Here is a 17,233-nt window from a genome sequence, read left to right as displayed (position 1 = left end):
AACCCTTTATCCAAAGCTCTCCATCTAGGATGTACATCAAGGCTGTTTGTTTGTGTTAAAAGTGAGTTAGATCCTCCAGGCAAGAGTGGGGTGTTTCATTCTTACTGGTATAATTTCATATGTCCAAAGGTTCTGATGGTCTCTGTTTTTAGAAAACACAGTTTCTCAGTGAGAAAATAGTAGTCACTCAAGGAAATAGGTTGTTATGCCATTTTACAGCTGTAGCATGTCCTTGGGAAAAATACTGTTTTCTCTTAACACTGCATCTAGCTTTACCTGTATCTGTTATTCTAGTCTGGTGAATGGATGCACAGGTTTTTACTTAGAATTTATCTTAAGGAAAAGCTAAGCCGCAGCTATAAGGATGTTTTTCGTAGCATTGTTTATAATTGTGAAAAAATTGGAAGTAAAACTGTTTTAACTAAATTATGATACAGCTGTAAGATAAGACACTATACAGCCATTAAAAAATTATGTTGAGGGCCAGCGCCATGGCCTGGTGGTTGAGTTCAGCGCACTCCGCTTTGGTGGCCCGGGTTTGCTGGTTTGGATCCCGGGCATGGACCTACACCACTCGTCAGCCGTGCCATGGTGGCGACCCACATATAAAATAGAGGAAGATTGGCATAGATGTTAGCTCTGGGCTAATCTTCCTCTGAAGAAAAGAATGTTGTAGAAGAAGAGTTCTTAACCTGAAACTTGTGAATCCTCTGAAAATTATGTAGAAAATTTTATATTTGTGTAGGTATATGTATATTTTCCTACAAAGGAAATCCGTAGCTATAATAAGTTTCTCAACTCAAAAGGCAAAATATTTGGCTGTTAGTCTTAACTCTGTTGTTAATCCACTGTGTGGCTTTAATCCAAAGCTGTCTAATAGAATTTACCGTGGTTATGGAAATGTTCTATTTCTTTGTTGTCCAGTATGGTAGCCAGTAGCCATATGTGGCTGTTGAGCACTTGAAATATGGCTACTGAGGAACAGAATTATTCATTTTAATTAATTTAAATATAAATAGCCACTCAAGGTTAGCAATTACCATATTTAGCATAGTTTTAGACAAATCACTTGATCCTTTTGGTCACCTCAACTCTAAAATGAAAGGAGTTTTGCATGTGAAGAAATCTTAGGAATCATCTAGTCTTGGCCCTTTTCTTTAAGTTGTGGGAAACAGCCCTTGTGAGAAAAAGTACATTTACCTAGTTCTAAAATTCTGACCGTCTGTATATGCATTTCAGTAATAATATAATCTTCAATAACAATAATAAATAGTCCTCACACTTAATATTATTTCTAGAACACTCGTTTTGTTCAACTTACTTTGCCTTGTGATTTGTGTAATTAGGGGTTGGCAAACTGTGGCCTGTGGGCCAAATCCAGCTCACTGCCAGTTTATGTGTATAGCCCATGACCTAGGCGTGGTTTTTACATTTATGGTTGAAAAAAGAGGAAAGTTACATGAAATTCAAATCACGGTGTCCATAAATAAAGTTACATTGTGGGCTGGCCCCGTGGCATAGTGGTTAATTAAGTTCAGCATGCTCCACTTCGGCAGCCTGAGTTCACGGGTTCAGATCCCGTTCATGGACCTACATCACTCATCAGCCATGCTGTGGCAGCGACCCACGTAGAAAGTAGAGGAAAATTGGCACAGATGTTAGCTCAGGGTGAATCTTCCTCAGCAAAAAAAAGAAAAACTTACATTGGAACACGGCCACATTGATTCTCTTATATTGTCTATGGCTGCTTTTGCACCACAGTGGCAGCGTTGAGTAATTACAATGAGACTGTATAGTCTACAAAGCCTAGAATATTTACTCTCTGGCCCTTTACAAACATATTTGTTGACGCCTGGTATAAGGTGATCTTTGAAAATGAAAACCAACAATTTATTAATTAGATACTGATTTATAAAACCCTATTTTACAAAAGAAATTGAAGTTAACAGGAGCTAGGTGCTGTAGTCCAAGTTACACAGTCCCGAAGTGGCAGAGAGCAGTTTCATGTCCAGACCTTTTTCACCTCAGAGGCAGCGCTCGTAACCCATCTGCCAGGACAGGCTGTAATGTGACTGTTGTATGTATTTTAGATTTGATGAGTTTGATGAAGCAATTGATGAAGCTATAGAAGATGATATCAAAGAGGCTGATGGAGGAGGTATGTGTTCATCATTCTCTCTTCTTCGTGTAACTCACCCAATAAGTTAGCTAAAATGCCCTGATTCGAGCAGTGAGCATATTTTTTTATTCTCCCCAGCGTGTATCACGATCACTAATGATACTAACTGTCTGATATTCAAAGTATTTGGTGGACACAGTGTCAATGTATAGGCTCAGATCAGTTTACTATTTTAAAAGTAGTTTTGTTTTATGATTTAATTTAAAATGTAAATATTCCTCCCTAGATTAAAAAAAATTACTTCTGCTTCCAAGTGAAACTTTCCTATTGTCTTTTTATTTGTAGATCACTACTGCTACAAAGTCTCAAAAATATGGATAATCAGAATCTAAATGATTGCTTTAAATTAACCTTTTAAAAATCAGTTTGTTAATTTCATAGTCTTTAATAGGTGACATTAAAATGGAAGAATTTGAAGGTAATTAAAGAGCTGTATAGCGAATTACCAATGCTCCAATGTGGAGTGTTGTGGTTTCCATTTAGTTATTATGAAAACTCTGGAAAGGATTAGTATAAGTAGGCTGTTTGTAGTGGAACTGAAGTCACTAGCTTTCCCAGACTTGTGTGCCTTATTTACATCTTTGCTGCTGAATTCTCACTTTTTATGTCCTATAAACACAGTTTTTTTTTTTTTAAATGGATTGGCCTCTTTGTAAAGCCATGTCCAAAAGACAACTTTCAAGAAGAGATTCTTGAGTGACTGCTAATAGGTATGAGGTTTTTTTTGGGGGTGATGAAAATGTTCTGGAATTAGTGGTGATGGTTGCACAACTTTGTGACTACTGAAAACTCTGAATTACACACTTTAAAAGGGTGAATATTACGGTATGTGAATTATATTAAAATTAAAAAAAAATAGAAGTTCTCTACATGATGCACTTCTGTTGAGAAGGATAGACGAATGCAGAAACTCTTAATGAGAGCGCTGTGAGCAGAAGTCTTAAGCAAACGGCTTGTTTGTAGGAAAAAAGAAAGAAATCAAACGAAGAGCTGCTAAGCACAAATAAGGACAGTCTCTAGATATTAAAAGGAAGCTTTTAATAAATGTACAGTTGTCTCTCTCTCTCTTCTTCCCTCCCTCTCTTCCCCGCACCCCCCCACCCTGAACTCAGGAGTTGGCCGAGGAAAAGATATCTCCACCATCACGGGTCACCGTGGGAAAGACATCTCTACTATTTTGGATGAAGAAAGAAAAGAAAATAAACGACCCCAGAGGGCAGCTGCTGCTCGCCGGAAGAAACGCCGGCGACTAAACGATCTGGACAGTGACAGCAACCTGGATGAAGAGGAGAGTGAGGATGAATTCAAGATCAGCGATGGGTGCGTGGTCTCCAGTAGACCCCGTTCCCTAGATACAGGCTTAAGTAGGACTAGCAGCGAAGCAGTGGCTGTGCTGGCATGGAGCTTTTTTCCTTCATGCACATAGACAATCTCTTTTTATTTCCAGGATATTTAAAACAGATTCAAGAATGTTGATCCTGCGGGTTTTGTTTTCTTTTGTTTTTAGATTAAAACAAAGTAGGTTTATGGTTGTTTGTGTTCAAAATTGTATTTAAATTTCATTAACTGCAATTGAGCATTCGTTTGCTGTGTACCTCTGTGCTACCTTCTGCCACCATGTCCATGAGTAGTTCCCAGGCCCATGTGAGAAATAGACAAGTACAAGTAATTAGATACTGTTTTCTGGTGACCCATAGAGGTTGGGGCTAAGGCAAGTAATCCAGTATGGAAGATCAGGAAGGGCTGCCCTGCAAAGCAGGTATTGAAACAATACCTCAGAATTTCTCCTCTCAGTTGTTAGAGGAAGAAACAAGCGTATGAACCACAAAAAGGTCATGCTGCCTGATTGCTACTAAAATATAGGCAAAGCATAAGTTAGGGTACAGAAGAGAGTCAGATAGTCCAGGATGTCAGGGGAAGCCTCAGAGTGGAAATAAAGCTCGATCTGAAATTTAAGAATGAATAATTGGGCAGATCAGTGAGGTTGAGATTAGGAGCAGGATGAGGAAAGAAGGTATTCTAAGCAGAGAAATCACATGATCAAGGCATAAAAAAAATCATGGAATATTTAGGAAACGCCTGGTGTGTTCAGAGAGCAAGCATGTGGGGAAGAAGTAGAGTGCCGTGCTGGAGATGTGGCCAAGAGGTGAAAAGGAACCAGAGGATGCAGCATTTTGTTTGACATGTGTAGGAATTTGGACTCTGTCCTGAAGATGATGAAAATCCACTGAACGGTTTTAAACACCAGACTAATATGAGGTTTTTTTGTTTCAGAAAGATTTCCGTCCTGGCATTCATTTGGAGGATATATTGAGGGAGAAATGAGTCTATAGATTATAGAGACTATTTGAGGAATTGCTGTTGTAGTTTAGGTGGGAGATGAGAGCCTAAACAGAGAAGAGGGTCAGGTTTGAGATATTTAAGAAGTAGACTCAGGGGGAATTAGTAATTGATTAGATGTGAGAAAAGAAAAGGGAGAAATTAGGATAAATACCAGGTTACTGGATGGGTGATGGTACCAAACACCAGGCTAGGGAACAGAAGAGAGGAGTAGGTTAGGAAGTAGTGAGTTTGCTTTTGGATATGTTGAAATTTAAGGTACATGAGGGACATCCCAAGAGGCCAAAGCAATTTATGTATAAAAATAAGCATCAATTCATCTTCGTAACTCCTCCTAAGAAAAGGATAGGTGGCAAAACATTTCTTCATTTTATAAACAGGGAAACTGATACAATTATCCAGATATTTTACTTTAAACATTACTTAATGATTCACTGGAGTTGTTAGAATTTGAACTCAGAATTCTCAAAAATGGGTTCACGATTTTAAGTGTACCATCATAATTCATCTGGTTTCTCTTGGACAGATCTCAAGATGAGTTTGTTGTATCTGACGAAAACCCAGATGAAAGTGAAGAAGACCCACCATCTAACGATGACAGTGACACTGATTTCTGTAGCCGGAGACTGAGACGACATCCCTCCCGGCCAATGAGGCAAAGCAGGCGTTTGCGGAGAAAGACCCCAAAGAAAAAGTACTCCGATGATGATGAAGAGGAGGAGTCTGAGGAGAATAGTAGAGACTCTGGTAAAAATTATTTATATCTGCATCACACCAACTCAGTAAATTCTTATGACTTCTGGAGATGAGTTCTTTTTTTTTTCTTTTTGGGCTTTGAGTTCTATTCCTGTGACTCACTAGTAACTCCATTTTTCACAGAAAGCACATCTAAGAAAGTACGGATGGGTGGATTAACTTCATACCAAATTCATTGAGGATTGTGATGCATCCTTTTGGTGCCAAGTGTTTCCATGCCTAGACTTTATCTTCATAGTGTTTCTTGGGAATCATTCTCAGTGAGAGCTGAGAACCTTTTTCTCAGATGTCTAGCTATTGAAGAGAGAAGGATCACCAATTATCTCTAACATTTAGGTCACGATCAGTGATTCATAAGTTTTTGTAAATTAGCAGTGGTTGATGTTCTTGTAGCTTATGCTTATCTCTGAAAACTGAATAAATAGTGAATGGCACAGCAGCTAGAAGAACAGTTAGAGTGCTTTATGGAATTGGCAGATAGCTGTCATCTTACTGAGGAGGTGCCACAGACAAGAGTGTTATATCCCTGACTCTGGCCAGCCTTGTGGAGTTTTTTGTTTTGTTTATCTTTTTTTTTAAACCTTTAAGTAAAGACATCATGCTCCTTGATCAGTGATTACTTCCTAAGAACAAGGACATTTTCTTACCTAACCATAGTACAGTTATTAAAATCAGAAATTTTAACATATCTAATCAATAGTATACATTCAAATTTTATCAGGTGTCCCAATATTGACCTTTATATCAGTTTTTTTTCCCTAGTCCAGGATCCAGTCCAAAATTCCACACTGCATTTATTCATGTCTCCTTAGTCTCCTTTAATCTGGACTGTTCCTCAAACTTTGTCTTTATTGACCTTGACATTTTTGAAGAATACACACTAGTTCATGAAATGTTCCTCAATTGGGGTTTTTCTGTTGCCTTGTGATTCGATTCAAGTTATACATTTCTGGCAGGAATATCACAGAGCTATTATGTATGTCCTCCAGATCTTTTTACTTGATTATTTTTCCCTTTGTAAGTAGTAAGTAATTTGTAGGAAGATATTTTGAGACTGTGTAAATATGCTGTTCCTTATCAGATGTTTCACCTGCTAGTTTAGCATTCATTGATGATTTTCTAACTCCATTATTCCTTTTATATTTATTACTTGGCGTTTGGTAAGGAAGAGCTTTCTCTTCTCCCTCATATATTTCTTTATATCAGTATGTACTTGTGGATTCTTATTTTAGTCAGTGGATACAATATGTTACCATCGCTATTTAGGCTCAATCTGTCCCAGATTTGGCCAGTGGGGGACCCCTTCAAACTATTGGCTAGCCATTTTGAAATGTTTGAAATCCACTAGAGAACAAGGCTGGATGTGATAATTCAGTGGAATTTGTTAGTACTCCTGAAAAACTGCTCTGCCATAGTCTGATTCTGGTTATTGATCGGAGATGCCAAGAACAGTGCTATTTAGCTATGCTTTGCGAGTTTAAGTAGCCCTGTGTGCTATTTAGCAGATTTTAATTCCATATGGGAAAAAGCCAAAAATATAACTTGAATTCTGTACCTCTTTGAAACAGGCTCATCAGTTTTCTGTGGGTAGAGGGTTTAACCTCTGTAGTCCATTGTGAAGTTTTGACTGTAGCCGTACAGCTACACACATAATAACAGCAGATTATCATGAGGCAGAATAGTAACTATCCACCAAGAAGAGCGGGTGTGGCAGCCATGCAGCTGACTGGGTAGCTCTAGGTTGAATGAGATAAGGATTATATAAAACATCATTTAGTCTTGAGGATTGACTGCTAATATGATACATTTGTGAGGTTTGGCAATAAAGACCCCCACAGATTTACTCATTATTGAAAAGAAAATAAGAGACTTATAAAAGTTATCATTTGTTTAAAAACTGTTATGACGGAACTCTCCTTAGTAGCTTTACATTTTTATAACCTAAGCTAACTGCATTTCCGTTTAATAGACTTAAATTTTGTATTTGACTTCTGTTTCCTTCCTTTTTTAATTTTTTTTACAGAAAGTGATTTTAGCGATGATTTTAGTGATGATTTTGTAGAAACTCGGCGAAGGCGGTCAAGGAGGAACCAGAAAAGACAAATTAACTACAAAGAAGATTCAGAAAGTGATGGTTCCCAGAAGAGTTTACGACGTGGTAAAGAAATCAGACGAGTTCACAAACGCAGGCTTTCCAGTTCAGAGAGTGAAGGTAAGGAATAAATGTCCAATTTACAGAAGTTTGGACAAGTCAGGAATAGAAGTTATAAAGTGAACTCAGGATTATAATTCTGTACCATTTCTTAGAAATTCAATATAACCAGTAATATCTTGGAGATAAAACCCATTATTTTATGCCTCGTCTATAGTTTATAGTTGAATATAAACTATATTTATAGTTTAAATAAATGATACTTGGTAAAGTACTAATTTAGAAGGTCTCCATTGTAATAATTAAATTCTTCATTGAAACTAGAAGAGTCTCAGAAAATTGTGATCTGAGCAAACTTTCTCCCGCTTACTTATTATTCATGTTCCTCATTTCGAAATAACCTCCTATACCCTGAATAGCTGAACAGTTCCTAACCAAGGTGCCTACTGTCTCTGTCCACCTTGACAGTGAGCTTCAGTTGGTAACTGTTTTATTTCTTAATAGCTTTAGCTGTGCCCCATACCAGAAGTGCAGGAAGAGCTCTAACATATGAGTTTGTGATATCCATTTAGTCTTTGTCGTTATTCCAGAGTTTTCCAAGTTCATTTTAAATGACTCTAGCCCTCACCTTCCCCTTTTCTTTTTTATATATTTAATTCGTCTTTGTTATGATCTGTTTTGAGGATTGTTTATTTTCATAGATCCTTGTCAATTAAGTTTGAGCCCAAACCAGGAGAGAAAGGGAAAAAAATATTTGGATATGAGAGGCTAAAGAAGAGAGGTGAACATCTGAGTGTGAATTTGTCTTCATGTGTCATTAAAGACAAACATAAATTCATTAATTCAACTATTAAAAACAAATACTAATTGAACTAGTCACTATTCTAGGCACTGAGAATAGAACAGTGAACAAAATAGCCAAAAAACACGTAACTCCCTCATGTAAATCTTATTTTAGTTGAGGAGAGAGAGATAATAAACAAGATAACTAAGAGGAGATAAATGCTGTGGAGAAAAATAAAGGAGAAACGAGGGTTGGGAGAATAGTTGGAATTTCAGATAGGGTACTAAAGGAATGCCTCACTAAGAAGACAACATTTAAGTGAAGACTTGAAAGAAATATTGGGTGTGTATCATGCAGTTATCTAAAAGAGGAGTAATACAGGCAGATGGAACAACAAATGTGAAGGCCTTGAGGCAAGTTTGTGCCTAGCATGTTCAAGGAACAAAAGTGAAGCCAGAATGTTCGGAGGAGTGAGTGAGGGGAAGAATACGAGATGAAGCAGAGGGATCAACAGAGGCCAGATCATGTAGAGCAATAGTCTGTGAACTACAACCCATTTCTTTGTGTAAATAAAGATTTTGTAAATGACGTATTATTGGAACACAGCTATGTCCATTTTTTTTTACGTTGTCTGTGGTTGCTTTCGGACAAAGTTGAGTAGTTGTAATAGAGATTGTAGGGCCCGCCCTTTACAAAAAAAATTTGCCAACCCCTGTTGAGGAGCACCACTATCCAGTTAAATTTTCTTCAGTGATAGAAATGTGCTAGTCTCATATGGCTCTTGAGCACTTGAAATGTGGCTGGTGTGACTGAGGAACTGAATTTTAAATTTTTATTTAATTTTAATTAATTTAAATTTAACATAGCCACACATGATTAGTGGCTACCATATTGGATAGTGCAGTGGGCCACTGTATAGACTTTGGATGTTATTCTGTGTGAGATGAGAAATAATTGGAGGATTTTGAGCAAAGGAGTTATATGGCCTGACTTATGTTTTAATTTGCTATGGTAGCTCATTGGAATAAGCCAGGTGAGAGATGATGTGGGTGAGATTAGGGCAGTTACAGTAAAGGGGTGAAAAGTAGTCAAATTATGGATATATTTTGAAAGAAGACTCAAAGGATTTACTGTGGGGTTAGATGGGAGAAAGAAAGGAATCACGGATGACTGAGCAATTGGAAGAATAGAGTTGCTAATAACTAAGATGGTGGAGACCAGAGCAGCATGGTTTGAGGTGGAAGTTTAGGAGCTCATTCAGTTTGAGATGCCTGTTTAGAAGTCCAAGCATAGATATTGAGTAGGCAGTTTGATACATGAGTCTGGAATTTAGAGGTTGCCCAAAACAAATGTGAGAGTCATCAGCATAGCATATAGATAGTATGCAAAGTCATGAGACTAGGTGAGATCACCTAGATGTAAGTATAGACCAGGAAGAGAAGACGGCATTTAAGGGCATTTAATAACATGGGATGAGAGTGCAGTGTTTCAGATGTCCAGTGTGGAGTGCTCAGTTCTAATCTTCTTTATCAGTATGTTTACATGATTTTGTAATTTGTGGACTAGTAGGAAGGGGTTTCTTAGTTTGTGACCAACCTATCTTCATTTAATTTAAGGATCTTCTTCAAGAAATCTGATTCTGCTGTTTCTGAAATCATAGGTAAAAGTGCACTATGAATCATATTGGGCATTGTTAGGGGACTGAGAAGAGAGAGAAATCAGGCCAGTTATTGAAGGGAAATATTTATGTACAAGCAAGACTGAAAGCAGGACGTAGGGGTGGAATATAGGGAGGAGAAGGGGAATTACTTAAATCTGTTTATGGTTAACTATGCCAATGGCTTAAATGTGCTGTTTATTCTAGAGAGCTATATGTCCAAGAACTCTGAAGATGATGAGCTAGCTAAAGAATCAAAGCGGTCAGTTCGAAAGCGGGGTCGAAGCACAGATGAGTATTCAGAAGCAGATGAGGAGGAGGAAGAGGAAGGTAAACCATCCAGAAAACGGCTACACCGGATCGAGACAGACGAGGAGAGTTGTGACAATGCTCATGGAGCTGCAGATCAGCCTGCCCATGACAGCCAGCCCAGGGTCCTGCCCTCAGAACAAGAGAGCACCAAGAAGCCCTATCGGATAGACAGTGATGAGGAAGAGGACTTTGAAAATGTTGGCAAGGTGGGGAGCCCATTGGACTATAGCTTAGTGGATTTACCTTCCACCAATGGACAAAGTCCTGGCAAAGCCATTGAGAACTTGATTGGCAAGACAACTGAGAAGCCTCAGACCCCCAAGGACAACAGTACAGCCAGTGCAAGCCTGGCCCCCAATGGGACAAGTGGTGGGCAGGAGGCAGGAGCACCGGAAGAGGAGGAAGATGAGCTTCTGAGAGTGACTGACCTTGTTGATTATGTCTGTAACAGTGAACAATTATAAGACTTTTTTTCCATTTTTGTGCTAATTTATTCCACGGTAGCTCTCACACCAGCGGGCCAGTTATTAAAAGCTGTTTTATTTTTCCTAGAAAACTCCACTACAGAATGACTTTTTAGAAGAAAAATTTCAACAAACCCTGAAGTCTTTCTGTGAAGTGACCAGTTTTGAACTTTGAAGATAAATAATTGCTGTAAATTCCTTTTGATTTTTTTTTCCAAGTTCATGGTCCTTGGTAATTTCATTCATGGAAAAAAAATCTTATTATAATAACAACAAAGATTTGTATATTTTTGACTTTATATTTCCTGAGCTCTCCTGACTTTGTGAAAAAGGGTGGATAAGAATGCATTCCGACTCTGAGGGCCCAAAACAGAATTAGGGGTGGGAGAAAGCACTTGTGCTTTAGCTTTTTCATATTAAATATATATTATATTTAAACATTCATGGCATAGATGATGATTAACAGACTGTTTAAAAGTTCAAGTCTGTATTGTCGCAGTTTGAGAATTGTAGATAACATCATACATAAGTCATTTAGTAACAGCTTTTATGAAATCAATTTGTTTACTATTGGAGATAACCACACTTAATAAAGAAGAGACCGAGAAAGTACCATCATAAAAATCTCTAACCTAAGTTTCTGTTATAGCGGAGTTTCTTGTTTAAAAAAAAAAATCATCTGAAAAGCATTTGTACAGTAAAATGTATAATGAAGCTTTGACAACCAGATTGTGCTAGCAACAAATTTTTTAAAACAGCTTTATGCAGTGCTGATGAGGTGGCCTCTAATATACTATCATGGAGAGTTATTAGTGAAATGAGCGTGGTCTTTCTTAAGGCCCATGTGCACTGTAAACTTTGCAGATTGTGTAACTCTTGTCTTCTGGCCACTTAATATTTCAATATCTGAAATATCATTTTGAAAGAAATACGTCTATACAAAACTTACATGAAGAGATGCTAAGCTGACAGTGGTATTTTAGCACATTTGAAGAAGGGGAAAGGATTTTCAGGTGAATTTTAACTGGTCTATTCTTGCCCTTAGTATCTACTTCAAATTGAAGTCTACAAACAAAGCAGTTCCTTTGGGAGGTTTTTAGTTGAGTTTTAGCATGTATGTGTGTGTATGTGTGTGTGTTATGTGTGTGTGTTGGAATTTCCTATCTGCCTGGATATATTAGCAGGGTTTGAATGTAGTTTTGGCCTTTGGCCATTAGACTTCTATTAAAATTCATAAATAGTCACACAACCAACAAAGAGTTGATTGAGAACCGCCAATGTACTTAATAGGCATGACATCCATTTCCAACATCTCAACACTTTAAAGAAAGATAAGCCCTTTGTTTCAAGAAAAAGGGGTTTGTAACTAACTAAATATCTAACATGTAATTGACACTAAAATATGAACTTTATCTTACTTAGTTTCTGTTACAGCTGTAAAATTTCAGGCAGAGCCATAAATAACATTGTACAAAGTGTAGCACTTGTGATTAAACCTTGCCTGTCAAATTCTGAAACCTTCAGCCATTACTTCTGTGAATACTTTTGCCCTGGGATTTGGGTTTTTCTGTTCCAGTGTTGTGTCTGTTGCCGGCAATGGACACACCATATCTGCTGCTGGCCCAAGGAACTTCATTGATTTTTCTTTCCAAATTAAGCATTATATGTGCTAGTCAGTGTATAGTAAAGCACTTCTCTTTTTTATTATTAAAAAGCTGGCATTAGACTTGCATTATAAATACCTCTCTAGAAACTTTATACTCCTTTTCCTTCCTCAACAGGTGTTGCCCTTAAATCTTTTGGCCTTGAAAGTTTATAGCTGTTATTTTTCAGTTGTTGATTCTTTTGTTTGTTTTGTTTCACTTTAGTTCTGTAGTACCTGCCCATTAATATTTTTGCTTTGATTCTAGCAATGTATATGTATCTGTATAAAAAATAAAATAATGAAAGCAGCCTAAAAATAGGATGCACCAATAGCATGTGGTTCCAAGCAAGTTGTGATTTTTATTTTGAGACAATGTTCCACTGGAAGGGAGGGAAGGGCTTACATTCACAGACAGTAGAACAGGGCTGTGTAAGGAGCCACATTCACTTCCCAAGCCTCCTTTCTAGCTAGGTTCCATTTATTTGAAAGTCAGTTAAGAATGTTAGCCTTTTTAACTATCTAAAACAGGCAGTAGAAGGATTCCTACTAGTGCAAGGTAAGTGGTTAGAATGTGCAGGTGGCCTATCCTGCCCCCAATCTCCCTCTACCATTTTAGTCCTGCAGCTGGATAAAGCCACTACTGGGTAGAAACTCCCATAAACCCTGTCTCTACCTCTGGACACACCAGCTCCTGCTTCCATCTGTTAGTTCTACTCTTCAGTTAAGCAAGTGATAAGAATGGGTAGATTATTTATTTTACAGGATGCCTAATGTGAAATAAGAAGTTCTTTTTACCCTTCTGCTACAAAGAGCAAAGGTAATCTCTTCCCTAGTAAAGCCTGAGTATTCCATTGAGCAAATGTCCCACTGACGTGGGCTTTGATACCACTTTTGCTGCCTGTTATTTACCAAACTTGAATTAAGTGTTTGTGAACTTTATAGTGAGTGTATCCCTTCTAACCTTACATTCTGATTAAACCAATTAATTATGCTTCATCTACAAAGAGCATGATCCAAGCAGTTGATACTTACGAATTATTGTTATGCAGATAGATTAATCATGGGTGATTAAATGTTGAACAGTTCAAAGACAATTCTGCTGCTTGATGTTTAGATTCAGTCCCTCAATGAGTCCGTGTTTGCTGAAATATTAACTCTAAACATGTTTGGAAGAAGTTAAAACCAGAAATTTTAGGAAAAAGTAAATGTTCTGTATCCAAAGACGTAATTAAGTCGTTAGGAACCGGACAGAGTATAGGAAAGCAGCAGTTCATCTAGAGTTTAGAACATCTTGGATCCTTGTTATTAGAGTTTTAACCGTGGATTTAAGTTCATAATAGCTGCTGTATAATAGAGCCCTTTAATACTTTAAACCCCTTTTTTGAAATACAAGTTGGACTCCTAATATCAAACTCCACAGTCTAGCAAACGTATTAAGGGGAGATGTATTTTAGTACTCAGAATATTTGGTTTGCAATTTCTGTAAAGATTTGAAAAGTAGCCAAGTTTTCGTAAAGCAGAAGCTTCGAATTAAAATATGTGAAAAGAACTCAGACTGAAAATGTATGTTTTGGTTTTGTAGGCTTGTGCTGAGGAAATAGTGTTTAATATAAAACATTTTCCATTGTTGGCACATTACTAGAGAATGATGGCAGAGATATTTTCAAGAATATACCTAATATATTGACGTTGGGTTTCCTTGACACATCTTTTTCCAGTTGGTCAAGGTTGCAAACTCAGAGAATAAAGAGGAGTTTCATTTAGAATAACTTCATGTCTACTCATAATCTTTTTTTTAAAATGTGACCTTCCAAAGAATCAAGGACTTTGAATGCTAAAGAAGTTGTTGAAAAAAAGATTTTTAAACAATTTAAAAAGGATATTAGAAACTCCAGTTGTCACTTTTCGGTTGATAGAACCCATCCCATAATATGCATTTGAGCAAAGTAACATATATTAAGAAAAATGTAAACATTTACTTATTATTTAGAGTTGAAATGGTGGGAAATGTTAGCTGTTTTTAAGTCGGATTGATGGAATTTCTTTTGTCACAAGGAATGCCTTTTTAGCTTATGTTCGTGGGGATAAGATGTTAACCATTTGCTAGTTCTACCGTACAACTGAAAGGAACCTAATGAACCTACACGTTTAATATTCAGAAAAAGTTGTGAACTCTGCCCTTCACCCACACAGTGGAACGGGTCCATGATTCATGGTGTTGCCTCACAGCTATAGAACAAGTATTCAACGACCCAGGTCTTTTTTTAATGGAATGAACATATAAATGTGTGTGTGTATATATATAAATTAATATGTATATACATACTTTAGATGTTAGAAGAAATAAAAAGGAATCCTTTGAAATCATTAATTGACATTATAAAAAGGCAAATAATTGTAACATATGAAATTATGAACATCGTTTAATTACAGAAAGTCTAGAGAAAAATAGTGAAGTTCTTCTTGGTTTGACATTCTAAAAATGTATTCCTGGTTCTCCAAGAAGCGAGAATGCCAAGACTGCATATCTGCTGTAATCTACCTAGTCCTCTGTTTAATATCTATTATTAAACTTTCTTAGAATAAAATCCATTCCTATTTTATCCACCATTCCCAGTGTGCCTGTAAACCTACCTTGGAAGTGGCAAGCTAACTGCTGATTTTCTTCATTGTTTTTATACCAATCCTGAAAAACAAGGCCCTTTGCTATCAATGTATTTAAACTGGGTTATTGTGTTATGTGTACACTTGATAATTTTGTTTTCAAAATATATTTCACTCCAACTTAAATTTCATTTAACATTTTTTGAGTGCCAAGAATTGGTAAGTAACTATGTGACTAATATTGAAGATAGAGTCTTTCCCCAGCAAGCAAGCAGTCATAAATAAACCAAAATATAGTGTGCTTGGTATATAACCGCTTCAGATTGTACACTCAACACTTTTTTTATTTGTATAAACCCTCTCAGAAATTGATTAGAATAGGATTCCATTAATGGATTTTTTTCCTCAATTTGGTTATGTAAGCTCAATTTTTTTTTTCATTTTATATTTATACCATATTTCACTCTGGGAAATGCTGCAAACCCAGTTCTGGCACATTATAGTGATTTCAGTTAATGAAAATGTTTTTATTTTAATAACTTTAGGAAATGTCTATCCTATGCATAAATTATATGAGAGGGTATAACAAATTATTAGACAAGTACAAATTTATTAATTAAACTCCTTAGACATTTTAAATGAGAAGAAAACATTTTTAAAGGAACTACATTTGTGTTTTCTGCCAAACCGGTACAAGCTAGAAAATGCACTAAGGACTGATTGACCTGCCTTGTTCATTTTGCCACTGGATGATGTAAGTTAAGAATGGAATTGTTAACCCTAACTATATATTTTCTTGACTTTCATCAGTTTCTAAAGAAATCTAACTTAAGTGTTTGGGGTTTTGTTTGACCTGTATTTATTGAGTTCTGGTCATAGACCAGGAGCTGCATGTCATGCTTATGGATGGCCAGAACACAGTCATTGGGAAACTTAATGACTCAAGACCTTCTGAATCGTTTAACTTATTTTGTATGTTGCGGAAAAAAAAAAAGTTTATTTTGCTTGAGAGTCACATTTTTTATAACTGTACAGCTTTTAAGGGATGGGAGGTGGAAAAATACCCTAAAATAGGATGTAGATTTTTACAATTGTGTTTATGCTAGAACATCGACAGGTGCATTACGTAATTAAACCTAAAATTGTTTAAAAATTTGTGCCATGGTCTTTTTCATTCTCCTGCCCTTTAGCAGAGTTGGTGCATGTCAATACTGCTATATGGACAAGCCTTGAAATTAAGCTAAAAACCCTTGTCTCCAAAGCTTTAAGATCATTGCATGAAAATTGTACACACACGTACACACACGCACATATGTACACACACGTAGAAAATACATACACACACAGAGATCTAGGTTATATTAGTGTAAATGGGTTTTCAACTTCGGAACAGCTGTAATAGCTCAAATTTGGCAGCAGCATATTCTTACAGTGCGTGATTTTTGTGATGCCTAAGTAGGGTATTCTCAATGCTGGTCTGGTGTTTTGTCCTCTTATCAAAGTAGCTGCTTAATAATGGTATCTGGATTGTAGCTTGCCCAAACCCGCCGGGAGGTTTTGTATACACCCTGCAAGGGAGTGTCCTGTGCTGGGATGGGGGGATAAGATGGGGCAGAGCTTGGTTTCCTTTCAATCTGTACAAGAAGGAAAAACCAAAATTGCTTGATTTGGTTCTTGTTATTCAGTAGACTCAATTCCACAGGGATATTTGTCTGCTGGAAGCATGGCAGGAAGCAATATCAGATTCCAATTCCAGTTCTCTCCTTATTTGATAAAAGTATTTTGAAATCGTGTAGAGCTGCCGATTCTAGCACTTTCACATGGCACATTTTACCATGTTGTATTAAGACACCTTTGTTTAAATGCCAGTACTTTTTGCCATCTGATGATTTTCCCATTCTAATTTCTCACCTTTGTAGCACAAGTGTATTCTTGTAAAGAATTAAATTCATCTAAGTGTGTCATAATTTCTGTCTAAACTACCTTTATCTATTGTCAGCTAATGTGAGATGTCAGTTTCTTTGCTATCCTCATCGGTTTAGAGGTGAAGCCTGAGAATCATGAATTTCCAGGGGGAGAGTACAAATTCCAGATAAGAATTTGTAAATGGTATGTGTTAGATTTTCATTTTGATTTTAAAGTAATAGTATCTGGGATTCAGGGAGTGTTTGATCAGAATGCCTCTTGGATTTTCAGACATACTTATATTAAATGCTTTATTTTCTTATGCATAAAAAAAATTATTCCTGGAATAGATTCTCAGAATGCTTTATTTTGTTTCTAGGAGATGAGAGCTAAAGCAGAAGCTCTGAGATTAGCATAAAATTGTTGAGGTAATCA

The 17,233-nt window shown here is 36.8% G+C and overlaps 1 protein-coding gene across 2 annotated transcripts in view; it reads left to right on the top strand.

The window, feature by feature from the left end:
• The window catches only part of RSF1 (remodeling and spacing factor 1), a 150,686-nt gene extending 138,066 nt beyond the window's left edge, over positions 1–12,620 (top strand). For both annotated transcript variants that reach the window (XM_087433499.1, XM_004434034.3), the window contains exons 12-16: positions 2,091–2,158; positions 3,292–3,499; positions 5,046–5,266; positions 7,299–7,487; positions 10,076–12,620. In XM_087433499.1, the coding sequence (XP_087289625.1) occupies positions 2,091–2,158; positions 3,292–3,499; positions 5,046–5,266; positions 7,299–7,487; positions 10,076–10,644 (1,255 nt within the window). In that variant the 3' untranslated portion in view covers positions 10,645–12,620. The remainder of the gene's footprint in view (positions 1–2,090; positions 2,159–3,291; positions 3,500–5,045; positions 5,267–7,298; positions 7,488–10,075) is intronic.
• Positions 12,621–17,233: the final 4,613 nt, after the last annotated feature.

The sequence above is a fragment of the Ceratotherium simum genome, chromosome 7 (assembly GCF_057802395.1).
Source record: "Ceratotherium simum simum isolate JZ-2026a chromosome 7, ASM5780239v1, whole genome shotgun sequence".
In the NCBI taxonomy this organism is placed as follows: domain Eukaryota; kingdom Metazoa; phylum Chordata; class Mammalia; order Perissodactyla; family Rhinocerotidae; genus Ceratotherium; species Ceratotherium simum.
This window is presented reverse-complemented; position numbering and strand designations above follow the sequence as displayed.